Source organism: Eleutherodactylus coqui, chromosome 3 (genome assembly GCF_035609145.1).
Source record: "Eleutherodactylus coqui strain aEleCoq1 chromosome 3, aEleCoq1.hap1, whole genome shotgun sequence".
Taxonomy (NCBI): Eukaryota; Metazoa; Chordata; class Amphibia; order Anura; family Eleutherodactylidae; genus Eleutherodactylus; species Eleutherodactylus coqui.
Window position 1 is genome coordinate 302,933,180 of NC_089839.1, and position 24,145 is coordinate 302,957,324.

Here is a 24,145-nt window from a genome sequence, read left to right on the forward strand (position 1 = left end):
CATGGGGACTCCTCAGAAAACACCCCTGACCTAGAGGTATAGCTGGTGATCATGGGGACCCCTCAGAGACACCCCTGATCTAGTGTTATAGCTGGTGGTCATGGGGACCTCTCAGAAGACACCCCTGACCTAGAGGTATAGCTAGTGATCAAGGGGATCCCTCAGAAGACACCCCTGACCTGGAGGTATAGCTGGTGATCATTGGGATCCCTCAGGAGACACCCCTGACCTAGAGGTATAGTTGGTGATCAAGGGGACCCCTCAGGAGACACCCCTGACCTAGAGGTATAGCTGGTGATCAAGGGGACCCCTCAGGAGACACCACTGACCTGGAGGTATAGCTGGTGATCATAGGGACCCCTCAGGAGACACCCCTGACCTAGAGGTATAGTTGGTGATCATGGGGAACCCTCAGTATCAGAGCAGATACGTGAGAATAAACACTGTAAGATACACATATGCTTATATCTTTTTCACACTGTTTCTACAATATATGTCTACCATATAGGCCAGGAAAACTCCCGGTTCATATGATAAATGAACCCATAGACCCCCCACATTCACCCAATGGAGGCCAATTTGACTTCCACTTGAGTGTTTTCAGCCATGCTGCTGCTTTTCCTGCATGGAATAGAGCAGCAGACTGTGTGACTCCATGCAGAACCGGCCAGGAAGAAATGTGCAGTCCGTTAGTGGCATCCATAAAATGTGTTCATCTGCACATACCAACCTATAGGAATATACAGATAGACAATAAACGTAAAGTTACAAACACGACTACATACATTCATGCACATAAACAATATACATACTTCTTAACCCCTAAACACCAGTGTATGCCATACGGTTGCCATGGCAACCCATCGACCCTCCGTAATGTTCATTGATTGTGGCATAAGAGAATAAGAGTGGGGATTGATGTTCTCATGGATCCCAGCTGTTGCAATGAGAGGCCAGCTATCAGTCACTATTGAACCCACACCCTCCACAGGACATAAGTTTCCTGTTGCATTAAGTGTCCCCCAGCCAGGATATAAACTCATGTCATGTTTATTAGGAGCTTTAAGGCGTTTTCCAGACTGCACCCGCTGTCGGTGGCGGGATACACAGGGGTCGGAGCAGAAGCACCGACCACTGTGTAGTGGCCAGCTCTCATAATTACAAGCTGGGGTCTCATCGAAATCAATGGGGACTGCGGCTGCAATTACAAGCTCCATCCACTACATAGAGGTCGGAGCAGTGGCTTCCACTCCGACCCGGGTGTATTCCGACACGGACAGCCGCAGATGCCTGAAAAACCTCTCAATGGGAGCACTGAGCTTCTATTATATTTCCTGCTCCTCTTACGGTCAGGATCGGAGGATAGGTCATTAGTTGTAAAAGCCCGAAACAACCCTCTAATGATATTCTCGCACTATATACATAAGTTCACATATGGCATATACACTGAGCATTTTTCCCCATGCATACGTGTGCCGAAGATGTGCAGTGTATTACAGTACGGGCCAAGGGGATTGATTTCAAGAAACTACATTCACATGCTAAAGAAAAAAAAAAAAAACAGCCCCATTCAACCTCCACGTCACTGCGGGGTTGCAGCAAGTTGTGGACAAGTGATAAGAGACTATTTCCGTACATTCCCTTTAGGTTCTGGAAAGCTTAATGGGGGTGTCAGGGTCTGAACTATTGAGGACTTATCCTCAAGATAGATCATCAATAGTTGATAAATGGGGATCCACTGCTCAGGACCTCCAGCAGTCAGGTGTTATTTGGGCTGCTGTTCCCATGTACAGGGCCAGAAGCGGACAGCTCTTTCCGTGTTGCAGTGGCCAAAGATGGTACTGCAGGTGCAGCTCCGATTGAAATCAATACAATCAGAGCCGCTGCAATGTGTATGGAGATTCCGGCCCTGTAACATATCATCAGTGGGCTGGAATATAGCTGACTGCTAGGGGTGCTTTGCGGTATATCACCACTGATCAACTATTGATAGCCTATCCTGCAGATAGGTAATCAATAGATAAGACCCTAACTACCCCTTTAACTTGCTGATCAGTGGTGGAAGGCAACTCGCCGATTCCATAAAATGAAGGGGCTCCAGTCCTAGTCAAGTCGATTATATTATCTCTGCACAATGTTGCACCCGATTAAGACCTGCGCACGCAGCTGCAGCACTACTCCATGAACAGGTGGGTTTCAGTTGCTGCAACCCCTTCTCTCTAGAGGGACTGCAGCAATTTGGATGGGAACTTGGGCTGCAATAACAAGCCTGGCCACTGCAGTGGGGACACAGCTGTCTGCTCTCTGCAAAAATCAGCCCTGTGCCTGAGTTCAGCAGCCCAGCAAACAGTTGATCAGCGGGGATCTCAATTGGTGGATCCCCATAATTCTGCTATTGATGGCCTATACTAAGCCATCAATAGCTCATTATTGGACAACCCCTCCGTACGAAGCTCTGCGGTGCCCATATGGAAAACCAGTGCAGTCAATAGCTGTATTACCAGTCATATAGATGAGAATATTACTCCGGTCATCTGAGAGGAGGCGCTTGAGCCGAGGCGTGCTGGGCGGTAATCTGCCAGTCAAGACTCTTAGAAAATTTTCCACAGTCACCTGAAAAGAGAAGGCAATATGTTTATAGGTCACATGGTCAGTTCTTTGCTGCAGATTTTCTGTGCAGAGAATCTTCAGAATTTCCACAACCAAAAAAAAGAAAATAATAATAATCGTAATCTGCTTTTCAGATCCGCGGCTGTTGCAGATTTGGTGCAGATTGTCCTGCGGTTTATCTGCTTATTCTCCAGGTAGAAAATCTGCTGTGGAAAAGAATATAAATTGGCAGCTGCTGTTATGGATTTGGTGCGAGCTTACTGCGGATTTCGGCCTCTTGATTGAAGCCTACTGGCCAAAATTCGCAGCGTATCTGATGCTATAATTACATGCTGTGGTTTTTTAATCCACACCACACGCCAATTTCTGAACTAGGTTTATACGGATATTTTTAAAAACTTATCCACTTTGCTGCTACTGTATTGTAGTAGTGCAGTACACAGAAGGGCCTGTAGAGGGACAGAGACAGGACTTCTGGTCGAGGGTTAACCAAGGGGTGGAGCAGGAACGAGATAAAAAGCCAGTTCCTACCAAGGAGAAGGAGAGTGAGAACCAGCGCAGCAGAATAAAGACTGGCAGGAGCCAGGGTTAAAGACATTTACACGTCTCTACACGGCTGGTGCCCATTCCGGTCTCGAAGTCAGCGATCCCTCAGGCAAGAGTACTCCCCTGTGGATTTTCCCTGTGGAGGGTGCACACAGAAAACTCACCCTGTGTGAACATAGAATCATAGAATGGAAGAGTTGGAAGGGACCTCCAAGGTCATTGGGTCCAACCCCCTGCTCAGTGCGGGATTCACTAAATCATCCCAGACAGATATTTGTCCAGCCTCTGTTTGAACACTTCCACTGAAGGAGAACTCACCACCTCCCGTGGTAACCTGTTCCACTCATTGATCCCCCTCACTGGCTAATATCTAATCTGTGTCTCCTCCCTTTCAGTTTCATCCCATTGCTTCTAGTCTTTCCTTGTGCAGATGAGAATAGGGCTGATCCCTCTGCACTGTGACAGCCCTTCAGATATTTGTAGACAGCTATTAAGTTTACTGTCAGCCTAAACATTCCCAGATCCTTTAACCGTTCCTCATAGGACATGATTTGCAGACCGCTCACCATCTTGGTAGCTCTTCTCTGAACTTGCTCTAGTTTGTCTCTGTCTTTTTTAAAGTGGGATGCCCAGAACTGGACATCGTATTCCAGATGAGGTCTGACTAAGGAGGAGTAGAGGGGGATAATTACCTCACATGATCTAGACTCTATGCTTCTCTTAATACATCCCAGAATTGTGTTTGCCTTTTTTGCTGCTGCATCACATTGTTGACTCATGTTCAGTCTATGATCTATTAGTATACCCAAGTCTTTTCCACATGTGCTGCTGCTTAGCCTAATTGCTCCCATTCTGTATGTTCTTTTTTTAATTTTTGTTGCCCAGATGTAGGACTTTGTATTTCTCCTTGTTAAATACCATTCTGTTAGTCACTGCCCGCTGTTCACAGTATTCCAGATGAAGTCGGACTAAGGAAGAGTAGAGGGGGATAATTACCTCAAATGATCTAGACTCTATGCTTCTCTTAATACATCCCAGAATTGTGTTTGCCTTTTTTGGCTGCTGCATCACATTGTTGATTCATGTTCAGTCTATGACCTATTAGTATACCCAAGTCTTTACCACATGTGCTGCTGCTAATCCCAATTCCTCCCATTTTGTTTGTGCTTTCTTCATTTTTCTTGCCAATATTTAAGAGACTTTGCATTTCGCTTAGTTAAATACCATTTTGTTATTTGCTGCCCACTGTTCAAGCTTTTCTAGATCTTGCCGAATCCTCTCTCTCTTCCCTAGTGTTAGATATCCCTCCAAGATTCGTGTTGTCTGCAAATTTGATCAGTTACCCCTCAATTCCCTCCTCCAGAGCATTTCTAGAAATGTTGAACAACACTGGGCCCAGGACAGAGCCTTGTGATACCCCACTTGATACATTCTTCCACTTGGATGAGCAGCCATTTATGACCACTCTTTGAGTACGATCACTCAGCCAGCTGTGAATCCACCTAACAGTTGCCGTGTCAATCCCATATTTGGTCATTTTTTCAATAAAGTATGTCATACTATATCCACCACATTTTCCTGATTAACCCAGTCGGTGATTCTGTCATAGAAGGAGATTAGATTCATCTGGCAATTATCTAAACTTACTAGAGATGAGCGAACGTGCTCGGCCACGCCCCTTTTTCGCCCGAATACCGCGATTTCCGAGTACTTCCGTACTCGGGCGAAAAAATTCGGGGGGCGCCGTGGCGGCACAGGGGGTAGCAGTGGGGAGTGGGGGGGGAGAGGGAGAGAGAGAGGGCTCCCCCCTGTTCCCCGCTGCTACCCCCCGCACCGCCACGCCTCTCCCCGCCCCCCGGCACCCCCCGAATCTTTTCACCCGAGTACTGAAGTACTCGAAAATGGCGGTACTCGGGTGCGTCAGTACTCGAAACGAGTACGTTCGCTCATCTCTAAAACTTACCTATTCCTTCCCGGTCAGTCTCCTTATCACATCTTCTCCTAGTTGAGCTTCTCTAGTGCCCCAGATCAGCTCACTGCAGGCTGGGTCCAGCTTGTTATGAAGGCTGCTTTATCACAAACTCCTTCCTGCTGGGTCAGTGAAGGTCACATTCCTGTGCTGTAGCTTCACTGCCTAGGAAGGAATTGTAATCTATTTGCGTGACCCATTCTCTGAAGAAGATAGGCAGTCCTCCTGCTGGCCTGTGAGCTGTGACATAACATACATTGGAAGGCTGCCAACCAAATGTACGTAACCTCATAGGAAGGAGAAGAATCAGGCAGCTGGAGCTGTGTCGTGGATTTACTTTGTGTCCAACGACTTACTCAATTAGGAATATTTACACCCTTCCATATTAATTCTGAATTGATTATGCGCATAAGAAGTTTTCACACTGACACAGGTTCAGCATGTATAAGCTTCCTCAATTCTGCTTTATTGTTGGGCGCGCAGCCTCTTTTAAAAGGGTTTAACATATCTGCCCATCTGGGCAGGTCAAAGATTACATAGATACAACGTATTTTTTAATTATTGGATAAGCATCTTGCAATTCTTCCATCCTCCGGTCATCTGTGATTGGCCATCAGGTGGTGAACGAGATGAGTGGGTTGTCTTGGACCCACGTGTGGTTCCTTCGATATGATTGGATATTACAGCTTGAACTATTAATTGCACAAATTTCCAGTGTTATTTGCATAAGTTTCCAGGAAAACTGCTTGGGTTATTATTGCGGTAGCTGTTTCAGACTGCGGTTATCTATGTCTGATTTCTACTTCTTCTAAAGTCACAAAACAGATGGAAAATGTAACGTGTTTATACTATATATTATCTTGTCAGCGTTTTAAGAACAGAAGTTTCATTAAAGGAAGTAGATACATTGGATACATAAAAGAAGGCATATCTATATTTGTATCAGTAATGGAAAAGTACTGGCATTTAGTATACAGAATAAAAACAATTTCACTGTCCACTACAAAGGTCCACAGTCCAAAATATAGATATATTGGGTTTCCACTACAGCTGAAGTGACCCCCTGGACTACAGGAGAAGATAAGGGAGGTGAAGATCAGGTAAGTAGACTGATGGGGGAGGAATAGATAAGTAGAGCATTTTTCTTTTTTAGTGACAGAACCCCTTTAACCAATTCACCATTTTGATCTTGTAAGCATCCAATAGCATCTTTGGCTTTTCTTTTGCTTTTGACATACCCCCCAAATCCTTTTTTTATTGCTTTTGGCCTCTGTTGCAAGACTCAATTCATTATTAGCTTTAGCTTTTCTGACACTTGCCCTACAGTTTCTGCAGACCGCAATATACTCTTTTTTAGATATTCTCCCCTCTTTCCATTTGATAAACATATACCCACTTAGGCTAAAAACTGCTTTCATTAACTGATCAATGAAAAGCTTCACCCCAGACCAAACTTGCTTCGCCAGCTGCTCAGCTAATGACCCCCGCTGATCAGCTGATGGAAAAGGTGGCAGCATTGGGAAAAACACTGCAGCCTTTTCTTAGGCCCAACACACCATGTTCATCAGTCACATGGGCTGGGAGCAGCTCAGTCCCGTTCAAGTGAATGGGACCGAGTTGCAGTACCAGGCACAGCCGCTATACAATGTACGGTGTGCCTGGTATGCAGTGAAGTGGCTGCGGCACTCACCTGAGCGCTGCAGCAACTTCAAAACAGCTGCTCAGTGGGGGTCCTGAGTAGCAGACCCCACCAATCCCATATTTATGACCTATTCTGTGGATGGGTCATCAATATTCCAAGTCCCCGTTAAAATTACCATTTAGAGATTATATAAATATAAATCGCTGTGGCCGGTAGCCGGGCGAATGGATCTCGCTGTAATCTGGATCTAAGGGACTTGTTTCTTAGTAACTGCAGATTTTAACACAAGCCTGAAGATGTTCGCGGGGAGGAAAACCTGGAGGGAATCCGTAAAGCTGGGGATCTTGATTATTGCATTCACCACCACGACTACTCGAGGGCTCTAGGTCAATAGATTCATTGTAAACCTTAAGAACGCCGTCCGCCATGTAAGACGCTGCAAGCACGGGGTAAGATGGAGTGAGTCATGGAAGACTGTCTCATAGCAAACCTTCACACTGAATCACTGCATATGTAATTACAGATGAGGAAGGCATCCAGAAGGGTGAGGGGCTGCAGCAGCTCTTCTGGCATTTTCGGATTAAAGCAAACACGGTGGGAGGAAAAAAGTTTTTTCTTTCCATGACGTTCTGGAAGCTGAAGTTTGAAGTTCTTTTTCTTCCTTCTCTGTGTGGGAGATGAGGATTAGCTGAAGAAAGTTCACTAAATCCGATTTTCAGCACGCTCATCACACGTGGATAAGAAGCTTTGTAATCAGATCTGGATTAATGGAGAACACAAGGGAACCTACTGAGTGGTGATCTGGATAACCTGCACATACATTAGATGGAGGGGGTGCAAACAGGCGAAACGGAGACACACAGGCATATGAGAGGTGCACACGTGACACCCCTTCACGCGCTGTCCGATTTACACAGATGTTGCACATTGTCAACATTTTACAGACAAGAGTACAATGTGCAAAGTATTGTGACACACATAAAATGATGAAATTCAATTTTACTCACTTTTTACAAAGATTGTGTAACCCTCCGCCGCTGCTTTCCACCAAATCCCCCATAGATGTATGCAGGGATTTGCCCCCATTCCTCGAGGAGAGCCAGTGATACGGGGGATGATTGGCGTGTTGGACGCATGACTGCGGCGTTGTAGTTCGAAACAAAGATGCTCGATGGGATTGAGATCCGGACTTTGGGACGGCCGATGAAGTTTGCAAAGCAGATGTTCCGCTTCTCAAACCAAGCCTCAATACTGCGTGCCGTATGACATGGTGCTGGGTCATGTTGGTAGAGACATGCCTAAATACTGCGTGCCATATGACATGGTGCTTGGTCATGTTGGTAGAGACGTGGAGTTATAAAGTATTACCGCAGGGTAGGTAATGCCACATTGTCTGGGAGGTCTCTGTACCCATTGGGGTTGGGGTGGGCTTCACTATAACCAACGGTCCTCGTCCTTCCCAGCAGTAACATTCACCACCATAACCGAACTTTCTCCAAACCTCACTGTTGGGGCATTGCAGCCGTGTAGATACCACTTTTCAGGCAACAGTCACACCCTAGTGCGGCCGTCCGATCGGAAGATTGTTACTGTGATTCAGTGGTCCACAACACTTGCTTCCGCTCACAGTCTGACGCTCCGAGTCCCATCGCAGGCGCCGCTGTGCATTCACTGCTGTGATGTTGTGTGCAGCCGCTCGTCCATGGTAACCCTTCACATGCCATTCCCTATGGATGGTTCTGGTACCAATGGATGTCCCAATGGCCCGTGAGACCTCCTGAGTGAGTGTTTTGGCAGATTTAGTGCATGATGCCTTCACAGCTCATACAAGGCTTCGTACCGCGAATCCATCAGGACTACGCTTTGGCTCATCGGGGTCCCTTATTCAAGGATTTCTTCATGACAACTTAGAAGTGGTTCCTCACGCTCCCTACCCACCTGACCTTGCACCTAGCGATCTATGGCCTTTTCCAACTATGAAGAATGCTCTCCACGGTCGCACGTTTTACCACTCTGGCATCAATGATTTTCCACCCCTAATTGATCATGCAATCACGGCATCGACTTCGTGAAAAATGCGCGCGTTAATCTCCCTGTTATGTTGAGAAGTGACGAGACTGCCGGGTTTCTGGGGTAAGCAGTTGTTTAGAAAAAATATTAGGAGACCACCTTAGAACTTGAATGACCCTGGCATTAACATGGCTACCACCATGCTAAGAGGTGATGGCATATCATGGTGCGTCACTGGATCCAACAACCTCTGCACGAAACTGATACACCTGCGCAGAATTACAGCCAAGAAATCAGTATGCATGCCAATGAAGAAGAGGGATGAGCCCGGCGCAGGGGGGAGGGAAACGTTTATGTCCTCTCAGCTCATTGGAATACAGCGCTACAAAACTTCAAAAGCAGAATGTGAAGGTAGCGGGGCGCGGAGTGCAGAACCAAACAGCAAGAAGGAAATCTCATTAGCAGGGATGTTAAAGGTTCATCATGGATTGCAATGTAAAGACTTGATGACAAGTTCCCTTTAGTCTTAGGAAAGCTTTCACTCAAGTTCTCTCAGTGCAACTTGATGTTCTTCCCTCCAGGAACCACTCCAGTTTATGGCAAAGAAACTGCATCAACCTGCAACCTGGCATCAACCTGCAATTCCCCAAATCCTCTCCCAGTTTACCTGGAACCACTGCAGTTTCCTGAAACAGAGCAACCGGCAGGGCTGGGAGCATTTACATACGCAATTAAAGCCTATTTTTAAAAAAAGTGAGTTTTTGCCCCATTTTCTGTTACCTCGTAACCCCTGTAGTCCACTTCCACGTTATCTCCGTAGACATTCAGCTCCATGTTCTTGTGGCTGAACACTGTGGCTGGTTTGGGGTTCCTGGAGTTACACGCCATGTCGTCCGCAAGCATCAGGATGATGTGACTGTAAGAGGGGAGAGAGGAGGGAGCGTCATACAAAGGAACAACACGAGAGCCATACTGGTGAGCCGACCAACACAAACAGTCCTAGAACAAAACACTGGGCGCATATATAACAAACAGGTTACTTTGGGGTGAAAACTCTGCATCAGACGTGTTTTTCCTTAAAGGGGTTGTCCCAAATCCTAAGTGTTTGCAAATATAAAGTGTTTTCACCCCGCCGCAGAAACTCCATCATGCTTTTCTTCCTGTTGCCAGGGGCCATCCAACAGTAGTTTGCGCCGCATGCGCAGATGTCCCCCACTCAGTAGCGCATACTCTCCTCGTGTCTCTGCAGTAAAAGGTCACATGCACATTAACACGAATGCTACTGTGCAGGCGGCTCCCGCGACGAGTGCAGAGCACACAGAACAGGCGTGTGTAACGAGTTCCCAGGTGCAGGGCCACCCCGACAACCTCCCGGCAATACTGGAGCTACAAGGGTGCAAAATCAGGATGAACGGACATGGAGAGACTTGGCCAGTGCGTAGGGATGGTCCTTTTACACAGACGGAGTTCTCCGCCTGATGTAACGATGCTGATTAAATGCATGTCGATCAGGCGCTCGTTTGATTTCCCTTTATACGGGCTGAGAATAGGCTTAAGGGCAGTATGGAATGATTGTAATTATCACCGTTCGTCCCCATTGGCTGGCTGTACACCTCCCTGTTCACATGGGAAAAGGTTCAGCCAATCAGTAAGCATTTTTATGCTCGCTTAAACTAAACGGTCAGCCAGTTATTGAGCATTCAGTCGTTCATAGGCTGATCATTAGTCCTTGTACATGACCCAATCGTCAGGCGGGCAATCAGAGGAATGTTCAGGCTTGGTAATGGGCCCATGTTAAAGGGCTTTTCGTGTATATAAAGAGTATTTAGGTTATCTTATGACTTGAACAGCAACTTGGTGCTGTTAGGGGACGCAATAGGGAGCCGGGTCAGTGATTTTTTTTTAATACTTGCCCGTTCCTGTGATCCAGCGCTGTTCCTCTCTGAAGTTGTTGTGCGGCAAGAAAATCTGACTCTTTTCAGAGTCTAGCGCTCTCCCATAGACTTGTATAGGAGAGCGTGCACGGTACTCTGAAGACAGACAGATTTTTTTGCCGCACGACAACTTCAGAGGGGAGCAGTGCTGGATTACAGGAACAGGAGAGTATTAAAAAAAAACAAAAACCATGATCTGGTTCCCTTTGACCCCTTAACCCTGCAGGGTGTACAGTTATGTCCTGCACGTTCGGGGGTATGCATGGAGATCGCGGGGCGGTCTCGCTCCATACATTACAGGTACTGGCGGTTTCTTATAGCTGACACCCACCGGCAACAGCTCCGATAAGTCGCGCCGCTCATTGGAGCTGTTAACCCTTTAATCCCCTACCCATCGCCATCCCAAGATAACATTTGCGGGGGGCTGATGGGCACGGAGAGAGCAGCCTCTCTGTCTAACTACCTAGATGTACGTCACCCCTAATACTACCAATTCTTCCTGGAGGCCACAGGGTGCTCCTTATGGTGCCCGACGGGCAGTTTGCCCATTCGTCCCTCCTATGAAGAGATTAATCAGCATAGAATTACAGATGTAAAAATGAGGCGACGGTAAAAGGCGGATTTCCCTTTTCAGCATTTCAAATCTATCAGCACCACTTGACATTGGTCTACCAGGGATCGTGGGAGCCACCAATCCGAGCGCATACTGCAAGTACTGCACATTATTAGTCCGCTAGTGAATGTTAGGGCTCGTCTCCTCTGGACGGGACCACATCCGAAATTCCAGAACTCCTCGCCGGTGCCGGGCTCATTAGCACTACAAGGAAAAAATAACTTCTATTCTTCCCCTTGAACAAAGAATATAATGCAAAATTCAGCGACTTCCCTCCTTCATCCGCCTGGGAAAAGGCAAATTAATTTAATCGGTCGCCAAAAAAGAAAGAGAATACATTAAATAAGAATGTGTTGTGCGGAGCGGTAACCAGCCAAGGAGGCTTTAATAGGTTCCTTGTTCAGTCGGCGCTCACATCAAAGTGCATGAAAGCCGCCGTCACAAAGGAAGGTCTTCTTTCAAGTTATTGTCATGCGGAAGATCAGGGCGACGTGACCGCGCCGGCTGGAGCAACTGTGGCGGTATTTTTGGGGTCTCGCATTCATCCACGACGCCGAGATCCTGTAATGCACTGAGCAGACATGGCTTTCATTTATGTGTCTTCAGACTCTTAAACTAGTCCAGTCCAACATGGCACCGCAAGGGAACCAGTCCTAGACACAGGAGCTTACAGAGGCCATGCAGCCAGAATACTGGAAACCAGCAGACTTTCAAATGCAGCTTTGGTTGTGAATGGAGAAATCAGTGCTCATTTAAAATGGCCTGTGCACAGGCCAACACAGTATATATGGGGGTATAAACTATCGTCAAAGGGGTTGTCCAGTTGTAAACTATTGATGGCCTTTCCTCAGGATAGGTCACCAATAGCAGATCAGCAGCGGTCCATCACCCAGGACCCCCACTGATCTGTTGTTGGCTCAGCCAACGCGTGCACTGAGCCGATTTCTGAAGGACGCAGACAGCTCCATTCCCACAGTAGTGGCCAGGCTTGGTATTGCAGGCCTATTCATTTCAATTGGGACTTGACCTGCAATAGCAAGCCTGGCCACTGCTGTGGAAATGGAGCCATCTACTTCCTGCAGAAGCCAGCTCAGTGCATGAGTGCACCTGCCCAGAGAACAGATGATTGGCAGGGGTCTCTAATGGTGGACTGCTGCTGATCTAACAAGGATAGGCCATCGAAAGTTTACAACCTGACAACCTCTTTAATACAATTGCTCATACATTTTCATCCCCTACTCCCACAAGGTTGGGGCAATGACTGAGTGAACGTACTTTGTAGCGAATGTTCATTGACGATCATTGGGCAGTGGAAAAGAAACCCCCTTTAGGAGCTATGGAATTAGATTCACAGTCTTAAAGTGCCAAGCTCACAGACACTAATGAAGACACAGCCAGCACGTACAGGGGGCAGCCTGGCAGGCCTCTGCCAACAGGGAAAGAACGATCCAGCATGTTGGAGTTCAACGTACCAGACTTTTGCTCACCAGGGAGATAAGCCAATCGAGGTGTCTGGCAGAATCCTATTCTTCTCTTTCCCCTGACACACACTGACACACACACAACTGATCAGAACGCGCATAGCTATTGGGGCGTTGGAAGAGAGAGCGGTTGTCCAATGGGGGGGGGGGGGGGGAGGTTCGCCAAATACATTGCTGGATGATACACTTACCTTTTATTGAACTGACTGGAGTTTAAGACCCCAGAGATACTACGGTCTGCGATGGAACCCCAATGGGTAGAGGTGCAGTACGGTTTCCGTTTTTTTGGAGGAAGATGTTCTCTAATAACCAATTGTGATGTTTTTATGAAGCACCAGCTGCTGAAGATGGAACAACTCCCAGTCGTTATTACAAGACTTGTTTAAGGCCTCACATCCACGGCACGTGCGCATATTTCATGCAGATTTCCGGGTCATCTTAAAATTGATTTTTTTTTCTTGCAGGAAATCACGCATTTTTCCACAACCCCACGTTTTTAATTGCTTCTAACCTTCAAATCCACAGCGGATCCACAGATGTATTTAAATGTATTTGCGGATGCACTGCGGATCCTAAGCTTCCATAGAGATGAATGGAGCCAGATCCGCAGGTGATCCGTAGTCAAATGGAGCATGCTGCGATTTATTATCCGTACGTGGCATCCGCAGGACTTAAATGAAGTGCAGATGCTCGATGCTTCTCAATAGGCGGCAAGAGCTGCAGGAGACCCGCACGGATTCATTAAAAAAAAAAAATCCGTCCATGGACATTGGGCCTAACATTGACTTGCAGGAATGCTGCCTTCCTATAGGTGGCGCTGCAGAGGTATTGTTCCATCTTGCCATTTGCATATTTCCCAGAGGAGCATGCATGGCCTTACAAGTCTCCTCGCTTCTCGGTTCTCTCCATATGTAGAAAGGATCCCTTCCCGACCCGGGAGAGTGGGTCACGCCCTGCAGATGCTGCAATCATAAAATGACCCAGTGTCAGTGACCGCGGGTAGCTAACCGTTGGCACCGCTATCTAGAGCACAGCGCGTGCTTTATACGGCATGCTCCGATATTCTACCACAATCCCAAAAACATGCAGAAATTGCTCCAATCAATCAGACAACGGGGCGCCTCCTGCATGTGAATCCTGGGAATACCTCCTTACTCCCTGCAGACCTACAGAGCGATAACAATCACTTCACATCCTTCTACGGTTTCTCTCTTGGGTAGCCGCTTAATTGGAGCCATTTTGGTTTTGATTGCTTTATTATAATTAGACGCAGTGTGCGCAAAACATGGAGCGACTGGCGAGGCGCAGCAAACAATACCGAGAGGAGGCTGACGAATCTCCTAAATTCTTCATGGCGGATGATACGGCGCATCGTTCTGTTGCTGGGAGACTCGCCATCCTAATTAGAATGCAATTAAAACATAATTGTTTGGGCTGCAGAACAGATGAGCGCCAAGAGCCCCTGTGAAAGGGACGGGGAACTAGGACAAAAAAAGGCTTTATAAATGGCGTGTCTGTAAGTAATCAATGGATAATACGTAAAGGTGTGCCCGAGACCCCAAACCACCATTTATTACCCTGGCTTTACGTTAGTGAACAAATCTGCTGCTGCGACGAGTTTCGATTTCCCAGGTCCCACTGACGTCACATGTACAGACCCCCATGAGTCTCTGCAGCTTGGCGTGTGGGTATGTCCGCCTCGGTGGGGACGTCCTTTCAGTCGAAGTGTGAGCTGATGTCTAGTCCAGATCGGCACATGTAAATGAAATGATGGCCCCACCTAGACGGATCGCAGTTCCAACCAGGTTAAAGGCAGCTTTTACAACAGCGACTTGACTGCAAGTTTGTTCTGTGCAACCCAACGAGTGGAATAGAGGCTTCGGGTCTCGGACATCCCCTTTAACATCTGGCATCTCTCCATTACCTCACCCTTTTATATGCAACATAAAAATATATGTATACTCACACAGATGCATGTAAAATACATCTGGATAAGAGGTCAGGCGGAGGCGACGCTCCTAGGTGCCTACAGCTTGTGGCTAGTTCCAATTGATAGCTATGGAAATTCTTGCGGCTCGGCTACAAGTTTCAAATTGGCTCCTGGATTGGTCCAACTGGCTCGGGTAGGTTGGATGGGGCCCTTCTATAAAAAGGTGTTGACAACGTAGGTCTATATATCCTATGTGGGTGTATGGATGTCATATTGGGGGGGGGGGGGGGGGGGGAGGTACACCATGTAGGGTTTCCCTAACTGCAGATCAGAGACCCTCTCTGTAATAGGAGATACCGTTGCAGCAGACCCACCATGGACGGCCATTTATCTGACTAGCCACATAGTACATTTCCCCTGCAGTGGTCGCTGCAAAGTAAATCGCCTGACTGGCACCAATTTTGCTCCAGCCAGGACTGCAATTTAGTAGATCAGCTGGTCATCTCAGAGCCCGCTTCTGAAAGGAGCTCCCCATTGTGAGGCTTAAAGGGGTAGTCCAGGTGTGAAATGATTAAGGATTAGAGATGAGCGAACGTACTCGGCCACGCCTCTTTTTCACTCGAGCACCGCGATTTTCGAGTACTTCTCTACTCGGGTGAAAAGATTCGGGGGGCGCCGTGGGTGAGTGGGGGGTTGCAGAGGGGAGGGGGGGGGGGGGAGTTAGAGAGAGAGAGCTCCCCCCTGTTCCCCACTGCTACCCCCTGCTCCACCACGCCATTCCCCGCTCCCCGGCGCCTCCCAGAATCTTTGCACCCGAGTAGCCAGGTACTCGAAAATAGCGATGCTCGAACGAGTAATTACTCGAAACGTTCGCTCATCTCTATTAATGATCTATCCTTGATATAGGTCGTCAATAGTTAATCATCAGTAGTCTGCAGCTCTGGATCTGGGAAAATCAGCTATTCTTTAGGTGGCAGTCAGTGTGAACAGTGCTGGAAGATGACGGCTCTGTCCATGCGGTAACAACCGGGCTGGTAGTGCAGGCTAACTGCATTCAATGTAATACCAACCCAGGCCACTACAATGTAAACAGAGCTGTCAGTTTCCGGCTTCATCCATACTGAAAGTGCTTGACAACAACTAGGGGGTCCAAAGCTGTGTATTCCCATTGATCACCTATCCTGAGGATAGGTCATCAATAGTTTCAGACTTTACAGGGGTTTTCCCACTTCTAGCTGTTATGCTGCAGGAAATAGATAGCTCCGTGGACTGCACAGTGGCCTGGGTTGGTACTGCAGCCCGAGTCCCATTCACTTCAATAGGATTCAGCTTGCAGTACCAACCCAGGTCACTGTGAAGAGTAAAGAGCCGCCTGCTTCCTACAGCAAAGCAGCAAGAAGTAAGACAACCCCTTTAATTTAGCCTTCTTCTGTGCATCAGCCTTCCATGGATTTGTGCCATAAAGACCAGTGGCATGCCTCCTAGTAGTGATAGATACTAGACAGATGTGCAGGTTGTAGACCCCTCCAGAGGCGGGCTCTGCTCTACAACACTTAGAAAGGTTCCTGGGCACCCAGTGAGACGTAACGCATATATATATGGCACTGTCAGGACCTGTCGGGTGTTGCCAGGACCTGTCAACACAATATAAGACTCATAAGCGACCAGGAACAGTGGCGCCCTGGTAGCAGCAAATAATACACAGATAATTGGGAAGAGGTTTAACCCTTTGCAATCCAATTTTGGATTCAGGGTTTCCTAGGGGGCTCTCTCTTTCTGCCATTACACAATGGCGCCATCTGCTGGCTAGGGCCAGTACTGCTGTATTGGACATGCTGGAGAGGCCCCACGACAGCAGAGCGGCCAGTAATCTACAGTAAGAATACCCTGCCGGACGCCTTCCGACATGGGAGCTGTACAGCCTTCAATCAGAATATCTTTAGACGTCAGACAGTGGATTGGAAGGGGTTAAAGCAGATATTTTCCAGAGTTTTCCCAAGGTCTCCTGAATGTGCCAATTACCATCTCTATTCACCGTGGTCTAGAACCTGCGAGACGCTCCGGTACATGAAGGCGATGTTCTCCTGTACGTCTCCTTGGCTTGCTGCTTCTCCAGCAATCTGTTCCAAAAATATCTCAAGTAAATTGGCGAGATGCCGCTGCCCGACTCCTGACTCACGCTTTGTGGATAACTTCAAATAAAAGGTGGCCGGAGCGCCCCCAATCATGGCTGCAAGCGGACGGGGGATTGCGGAGGCATTTGATCTGATACGATAGGACTTGGGAATGAAAACATTGCGCTGTACGTATGTAGAAACGAGTCCTCTGGAGGAAGCTGCCGGATTATGATTCACCTTTCAAGTGATTACCCGGGGAAAGAGGCGCAGCTTCCTTTTATCCGCTGACAGGCAGATAATAAAAGACTGAAGGAACGTTCTGTACTTTCTGTTCCAAAAACTGTTCTGCAGCAACACAAAGACTAGAAAGGACGCTTCTGGCGTTTAGGAGGCGGCGATGACTTTAGTGATGTCCCCGTGTATTTTCTTATAACAATTTATTTCCTCGCGGCTCGCAATGTTCAACTAAATGCAAAAATCTCAAGGTGACAGAACAGCAGAGACCTTGTACCCCCCAGCGGCTCATCGCACTACGGCGCATTGATACGTGTTCAGGGCCGAAGTCTGTGGCTCCCCAACATTGCAAAACTACAATGCCCAGCATGCACTGAGAGAGGCAAGAGGTTGCAGTTGCACTATAATAGTAGAGTTTTTCCAGCTAATTAAAATATCCTTAAAATTCTCTAAATAAAGCCAAACCGGTGAAATATTTTCTTACGTTATATAACTAGTCCCCCAAGTATAATCAGTTAGTCACTCCTTTGTATCTGAAAATCCTCTTCAGGTAGTTCATGTTATCTCATGGTGACCGTCTGGGCATTACTTGTATGTCTGTTCTCTCCAGGAGTCACTATTTCAGTCACATGATGTCGCTGCATGCCCTGTACCACACAGGCTCTCCACAGGGGGGGGACAGAAACTCCTACCACAGTTAGGCCTCTGGCACACTAGCCACATATTACTCAATGTAGCAACACACCAGCAAGGCTGCCTGAAAAAAGTAATTGAATGAATAATTCTGATCCACTTCATGCAAGAGACTCTCCAATTTAAGTCAGCGTGCTGTTTTTTGTTTTTAAATTGACAAAAAAAAAAAAAAAAAAGAATTGGACGTGTTTCAGTTTGTTTTTTGCAGATGTGAAAAATGGATGGCCTACATACTCCAGTGTGCACCCCATAATAATGGAGAGGATCGCTCATTCTCCTGACTGTACATTTATGATCCTTATCCTCTATATTCTCCCAAATAAGCTAATGATATGAACACTGCCTTCCCAGCAGGCAGAGATGGTACTGTTTCTAGCTGGTCATGTGATGCTGTGCTGAAGCATCATGAAATGGTTAGCACGGCATAGCAGAATAGAAAACAGTAGAAAAAATGAAAAGCAAGATGTTGTCTGATAAGCATCAAACAGGAGGATGCACAGCGTGGATGTGAATGCAATCTACATAGAAAATACAGTGTTTACCCCAAAATACGACACTGTCTTATATTAATTTTCGCCCCAAAAGAGGCACAGTGTCTTATTTTACTCACCTGGCCTGCGGCGTCCGAGTCCCTTGCGCTGATCTCCGATGCTGCGGCAGGTTTCCGTGTCCTCTGCGCTGACATATCACTCTCTTTCGGGTGATGGGGCTTTGAATACCCCACCTTGAGCAAGTGAGTGCTGTGATTGGATCACGAGCGCTGCTGGCTCAGCCAATCAGAGCCGGCGGTCAATGAAACAATTACAGCCATTCAGTGATGTCATTCACTGATTGATCGAGCACCAGCTCTGATTGGCTGGAGCTCGATCCAATCACAGCACTCGCTTGCTGGAGGTGGGGTATTCAAAGCCCCGTCACCAGAAAGAGTGATATGTTAGCGCAGACGACACGGAAGCCTGCTGCAGCGCCGGAGATCAGCACGAGGGACTCAGACGCCGCGAGCTAGGCGAGTATTGAGGTTTTGTTTTTTTCCATGTAGTTTAGCTAGGGCTTATTATCAGGGAAACACGGTACCTCGAGAGTAACAGACAATTAAAAGAGATGTGCAGGTATGGAGAAATGTGCTTTTATTGGAGTGTCCCTTTAATCCATATTACTAATTCCCTGATGTTCTTGTTCCAACACTTCTCTGGTCTCCAGCCAGTCTCTACTTCTGGTCAATCTTGACTGGGGTCAGCGCTGTGGCCAGCTGACTGCAGCGGCCACATGTCCATACTGAGTGGAACCAGGGAGTAAGGACAGAAGGAGGAACCATTGGAATGGGAGTAGTAGGGATCAGTAAGGTGGGTGATGTATTTGATTATTTTACACCATCCCAAGCCTTTGGAAAAAAAAAAAAAAAAGCAAAAAAAAAAAGTTTTACTGCGTTCGTAAAGACGAGAGATAAGCAAGTATACTCGCTAAGGCTAACTACTTGAGTGAGTAGTGCCTTACTCAAGTATCTGCCCGCTCGTCTCTAAAGATTCGGCTGTCGGCGCGGGTGACAGGCGAGTTGCGGTGGCGAGCGGGGGGGGGAGCGAGGGAGAGAGAGATCTCCCCTCCGTTCCTCCCTGCTCTCCCCCGCCCCCCTCTCCCTCTTTACAGACGAGCGGGAGGATACTCGACTAAGGCACTACTCGCTCACCTCCAGTAAAGTCCCAACCAATGACAATATTTTGCTATATATATATATATCTCGCTTGGTGAACGCTGTAAGAAGAATTTTAAGAAGTAATGCCAGAATTGCTATATTTATTCTATTTACCTCCCAATAAAAAGCAATCCACAAGTCATGTGTACCCCAAAATGGTACCAACAAAAACTACAACTCATCCTGCAAAAAACAAGCCCTCATATCGCTCTATCACCGGAAAAATAAAAACGTTCTGCGTCTTTAAATGCGGCGAAGCACAGTCAATTATTTTTCTTTAACCCCTTAATGACATGGCCTATTTTGGCGTTGAGGACCAAGCGATTTTTTGGTATTTTTCCATCTCCATTTTTCAAAAGCCATAACTTTTTTATTTTTCCGTGGACGCGGCCGTGTAAGGGCTTGTTTTTTGCGTGGCGATCTGTAGTTTTTATCGGTGCCACTTTTGGGTATATAGACAATATCGTAAATTTTTTATTTTATTTTTTTAATAACAGGGAGAGAAAACGCATCAATTCTGCCATAGATTTTTTTTTTTTTTTACAGCGTTAATCATGCAGCATAAATGACACACTAAAATTTTTCTGCGGGTCGGTACGGTAACAACGATACCAAAATTGTTATATTTTTTTAGGTTTTTACACTTTTACCCCTTTTTTTGGAAATCTTTTTTTTTTCTCTATAGCTGCATTCAAAGTCCTGTAACTTTTTTATTTTTCTATGTACGGAGCTCTTTAAGGGCTTATTTTTTGCGAGACGAGCTGTAGTTTTTATTGGTACCATTTTGGGAAATGTACGGCTTTTTTGATCACTTTTATTGCATTTTTTGTGAGGCAAAATGCTAAAAATTAGCATTTTGCCTCTGTTTTTTAGCGTTTTTTTTTACGCTTTTTGTCGTACAAAATAAAAAGCGCGTTCAACTTTTTGTACACGTCGTTACGGACGCGTCAATACCCAATATGTGGGGTTTTAGTTTTTTTTCCCTTTTTTTATGCTAATATTAGAAAAAGCATAAAAAAGGGGTTTTTTACATTTTTTTTTTTACATTTTTCTTTTTTTTACACTTTTCTTTTCTTTTTTTTATACTATTTGAGTCCCTCTGAGGGACTTACATCACTGTGCCTATGATCGCTGTCATAAGGCATGGCAGAGCTACTGCTCTGCCATGCCTTATCGCTTGTACAGCGATTATAGGCACAGGCAATACAGGACGCCAGTGTCTGGCGTCCTGTTGCCATGGTGACAGGCCGGGCTCTCGCGATAACATCGCGAGTTCCGGCCGGAGACACACAGGGATCGCGATCCCTCTGTGAACTCTTTCCCTGCCGCGATCTACTTAGATCGCGGCAGGGAAGGGGTTAACAGCGGCGGGCGCATCTCCGATGTCCCCCCGCTGTTGGAGCGGGACGCCGGCTGTGACTGACAGCCGACTCCCGCTGCGGGATAGCGCGGGATCACATGTGATCCCGTGCTATCTCCAGGACGTACCAGGTACGTCATGTTGCGGGAAGTACCAGGCTGCCATGACGTACCAGGTACGTCCAGGAGCGGGAAGGAGTTAAAAATGTGTTTTTCTTATGCTAAAGCAGTAACAGATGGATCTGTATAAACTCAGTAATCGTGTCGATCAGATAGGAAAGTTATCAGGTGTTAAACACTGAAAAAACTAAAGCCCAAAATAAACCCCCTAAATGTTATATACAAGTCCCCTATATGGAGAGGATAATCCATACTGTACATGCCAAAAAAATAGTCTCTCACCTATCAGGAATTCCAAGTCTTTTAACACTTCGGTACACGGAAAGAGTATTCGCCACATGCCGGTAATTGAACCAAAACCGAGAGGTACAAACCTGAAAAAGAAAAGTACTGAAGGTTAGTAAGTTGCCGACCAGATAGGGTACTTGTGCAGAAGCCCTTGCAGATCAAATGGCGGAAGCTGATGGCCCATTAGAACACACTGTGCCGGATCTACATACTACTTGCTGCACCGCCACCTCTGGGCCCCAAGAGTGCTATAGGTGATGTATTACACATCCTATATGGTTCTGTAACACGAGACCTGGAGAGTCTTTTACATCAGTGTCCCCCAATTCCAGTCCTCAGGGACCGCCAACAGGCCATGTTTTCAGGATTTCCTCAGTGTTGCACAGGTGATGTAATTATTGTCTTCACCTCAGACATTGCCACAGGTGTTCTTACCATAGGATATTCTGAAAACATGACCTGTTGGTGGTCCCTGAGGACTGGAGTGAGTTGGGGACCCCTGTTTTACATGGATGTTTGCTCACTGGATCATCTGCCCGTGTGAAGGGCCGCCAAACATTTGAAAAAAGTGAGCACAAGGTCGTTTGTTGGGTGACAGGGTTTTCGTTGCCATGTAAAAGATGCCGCTGCCAGCAGCACACCGCCCCGTGTAAGCAAGGAGTGTGCTGCCGCCAACAACTAGAACTGTATGTGCGGGAATGATTGTATGGTCAGCAGTACTAATCACCCTACTGCAGCTGAGGACCCCCGACAAACCTGCAGAAACACTCATGGGGGTCCGTTGCTGGCAGATCGTCCGCCAGTGTAAAGGCTTCCACAAAATAGCGAAGATCTCAAGTTCTCATCAACACTTGAATCGCGCAGTTTAGGAAACAGGAGCTGCTTTTGGCGCACACCACGGACAAAGCAGGTAACGTCTTTACTAAGAGCGGAGACCTACTGAACACCATCAGGTAAGTCACCGCTCTTCACAAAGGAACTTACCTGAAGCGGGTGCAGTGCGGGGTCCTGAAACGGGTGGTTTCCTGCCTCAGCTGTAAGTAAAGAAGTTTATACTTCCCTGCTCGGACTGCGGTGCGCCAACAGCAGCTCCCGTTTCTTTAAATGTGTGATCCTCCCAACGTGCCGCCTGGATCCCAGCGGGTCGCTACAGAGGAGCAGCAACCATAAGATCAAAAGCGCCTGCCGTGGCGGATGAGGGGAGCAGAAGCCCACGTGTTTGATCTGTACCTGAAGCTCCATATAATGTCTCCATCACATGTCCTGCCCGCACAAAGAGAAGGCAGAGACTACATAGTCTGAGACTAGGACTCTACAAAGCCTGGAAGCTTCATATATAGCGCCATCTATGAGAGACGAATGGTACTACAGTCTATTTACAGCAGCTAACAGAAAGCAAAGCCACACAGCGCCTACTTCAGCCTTCGCGCCAAGTCAGGCTTTGTTGTTTACGGCATCATAAATGTACTAACCTTCCCTGAGAAATCTCTGATGGTAAGTTGCAGCGATATCACCGCTTTATCTGGAGGTCATCCAGACCCATCGCTACAGGCATGGGATATTTATCAGCAAATGGCAAGAATTTTAACATAGATCAACAATTTAAAAGCGAACGGCACCTTTACACGGAACAATTAGCGTTCAAACGAGTAAAAATAAACATAATCCGTGCGAACGCAGCCAGCGATTTAACAATAAATTCTTAAGTACCAAGCACCGTAAATTTAGTGCTTGGTACTGGGCTTTAATTCCGGCGCGGGATTAAAGATTCTCTCCTGCAATCAAGCAGGAGCAGGTCGGGGTCTTCAGTGGTCAGACACAGCTTTTAACCGCTTCTTCAATCTCCTTTTCATGCTACATGGTGCTCATGTGACCACTGGGTGCCCCCTGTTACAGAAGAGCTGCAGGGTCCTAGCAGACCCTGATCAGCTCTGTTAGTGATGTCACTACTAGGGGATGTTTTCCTCTGTAACTTGGGCTCCTATGGATGCCTCAACTACAGGGTAAGAGCTAATGCCCACGGCTGAATTTCTGCCGCGTTTTACACGACGGAAATCCGCAGCGTTGTCCCGCAGTTATTAAGTTCTATTGCACCTAATAGCTCAATGCTCACACAGCGGAATTCCACTGCGTGAAATAAACCGCGGCATCTTCTAAATGCTGCGGGAATACCCGTGGCCGGCTTCCATTGTCGTCAATGAAAGCCGGCCGTCACGCTATACTTCTGCAGTAGCACAGCGGAAGTATAACGTGAATACTCTTCCCCACCCACCGCCGGCAGTATCATGCGGGACTTCACACAGCGGATCCGGGAGGTAAGTATGGTGTCTTTGGGGGAGGGGTTACGGACTCCGCTGTGGAATTCCACTGGCGGAGTCCGTCACGGCCATGGGCATGAGGCCTAAAAGTATGAAGTTAAAAAAAAAAAAAATTAAAAAATTAAAAAAATTCTAAATGTTCCCCAGAGGTCTTAAATGACATCATGGGGGACATAGATGGTAAAAATACATAATATAATAATATAAAAATGTATACATAAAAAACAAAAGACCCACCGCCGACACCAACCAAAATCGTCACCATATGCTCCCTGTAATCCAAAACTATACAAATTATGAATCAAAATGTCCGAAACAAAATGGGGAACCCATTCCTGAATTTTATTTTAGCGTAAATTTACTCATTTTAAAAATAAACAAGAATACTTTTTTTTTTTTTTAAATCATTTTTTCTTTTAGCTTTTTAATAGAGATGAGCGAGTATACTCTCTAAGGCACATCACTCGAGCGAGTAGTGCCTTAGCCGAGTATCTCCCCGCTCGTCTCTAAAGATTTCGGGGGCCGGCGCGGGTGAGAGAGAGAGAGGGAGAGAGAGATCTCCCCTCCGTTCCTCCTCGCTCTCCCCCGCCG

The 24,145-nt window shown here is 46.9% G+C and overlaps 1 protein-coding gene across 1 annotated transcript in view; it reads right to left on the reverse strand.

The window, feature by feature from the left end:
- PIGK (phosphatidylinositol glycan anchor biosynthesis class K) overlaps positions 1 to 24,145 on the reverse strand; it is a 149,907-nt gene that overhangs the window by 117,479 nt on the left and 8,283 nt on the right. The window contains exons 3-5 of the mRNA XM_066597806.1: positions 21,231 to 21,322; positions 9,558 to 9,693; positions 2,502 to 2,613 (exon numbers count right to left, since the gene is read on the reverse strand). Coding sequence (XP_066453903.1) covers positions 2,502 to 2,613; positions 9,558 to 9,693; positions 21,231 to 21,322 — 340 coding nt within the window. The remainder of the gene's footprint in view (positions 1 to 2,501; positions 2,614 to 9,557; positions 9,694 to 21,230; positions 21,323 to 24,145) is intronic.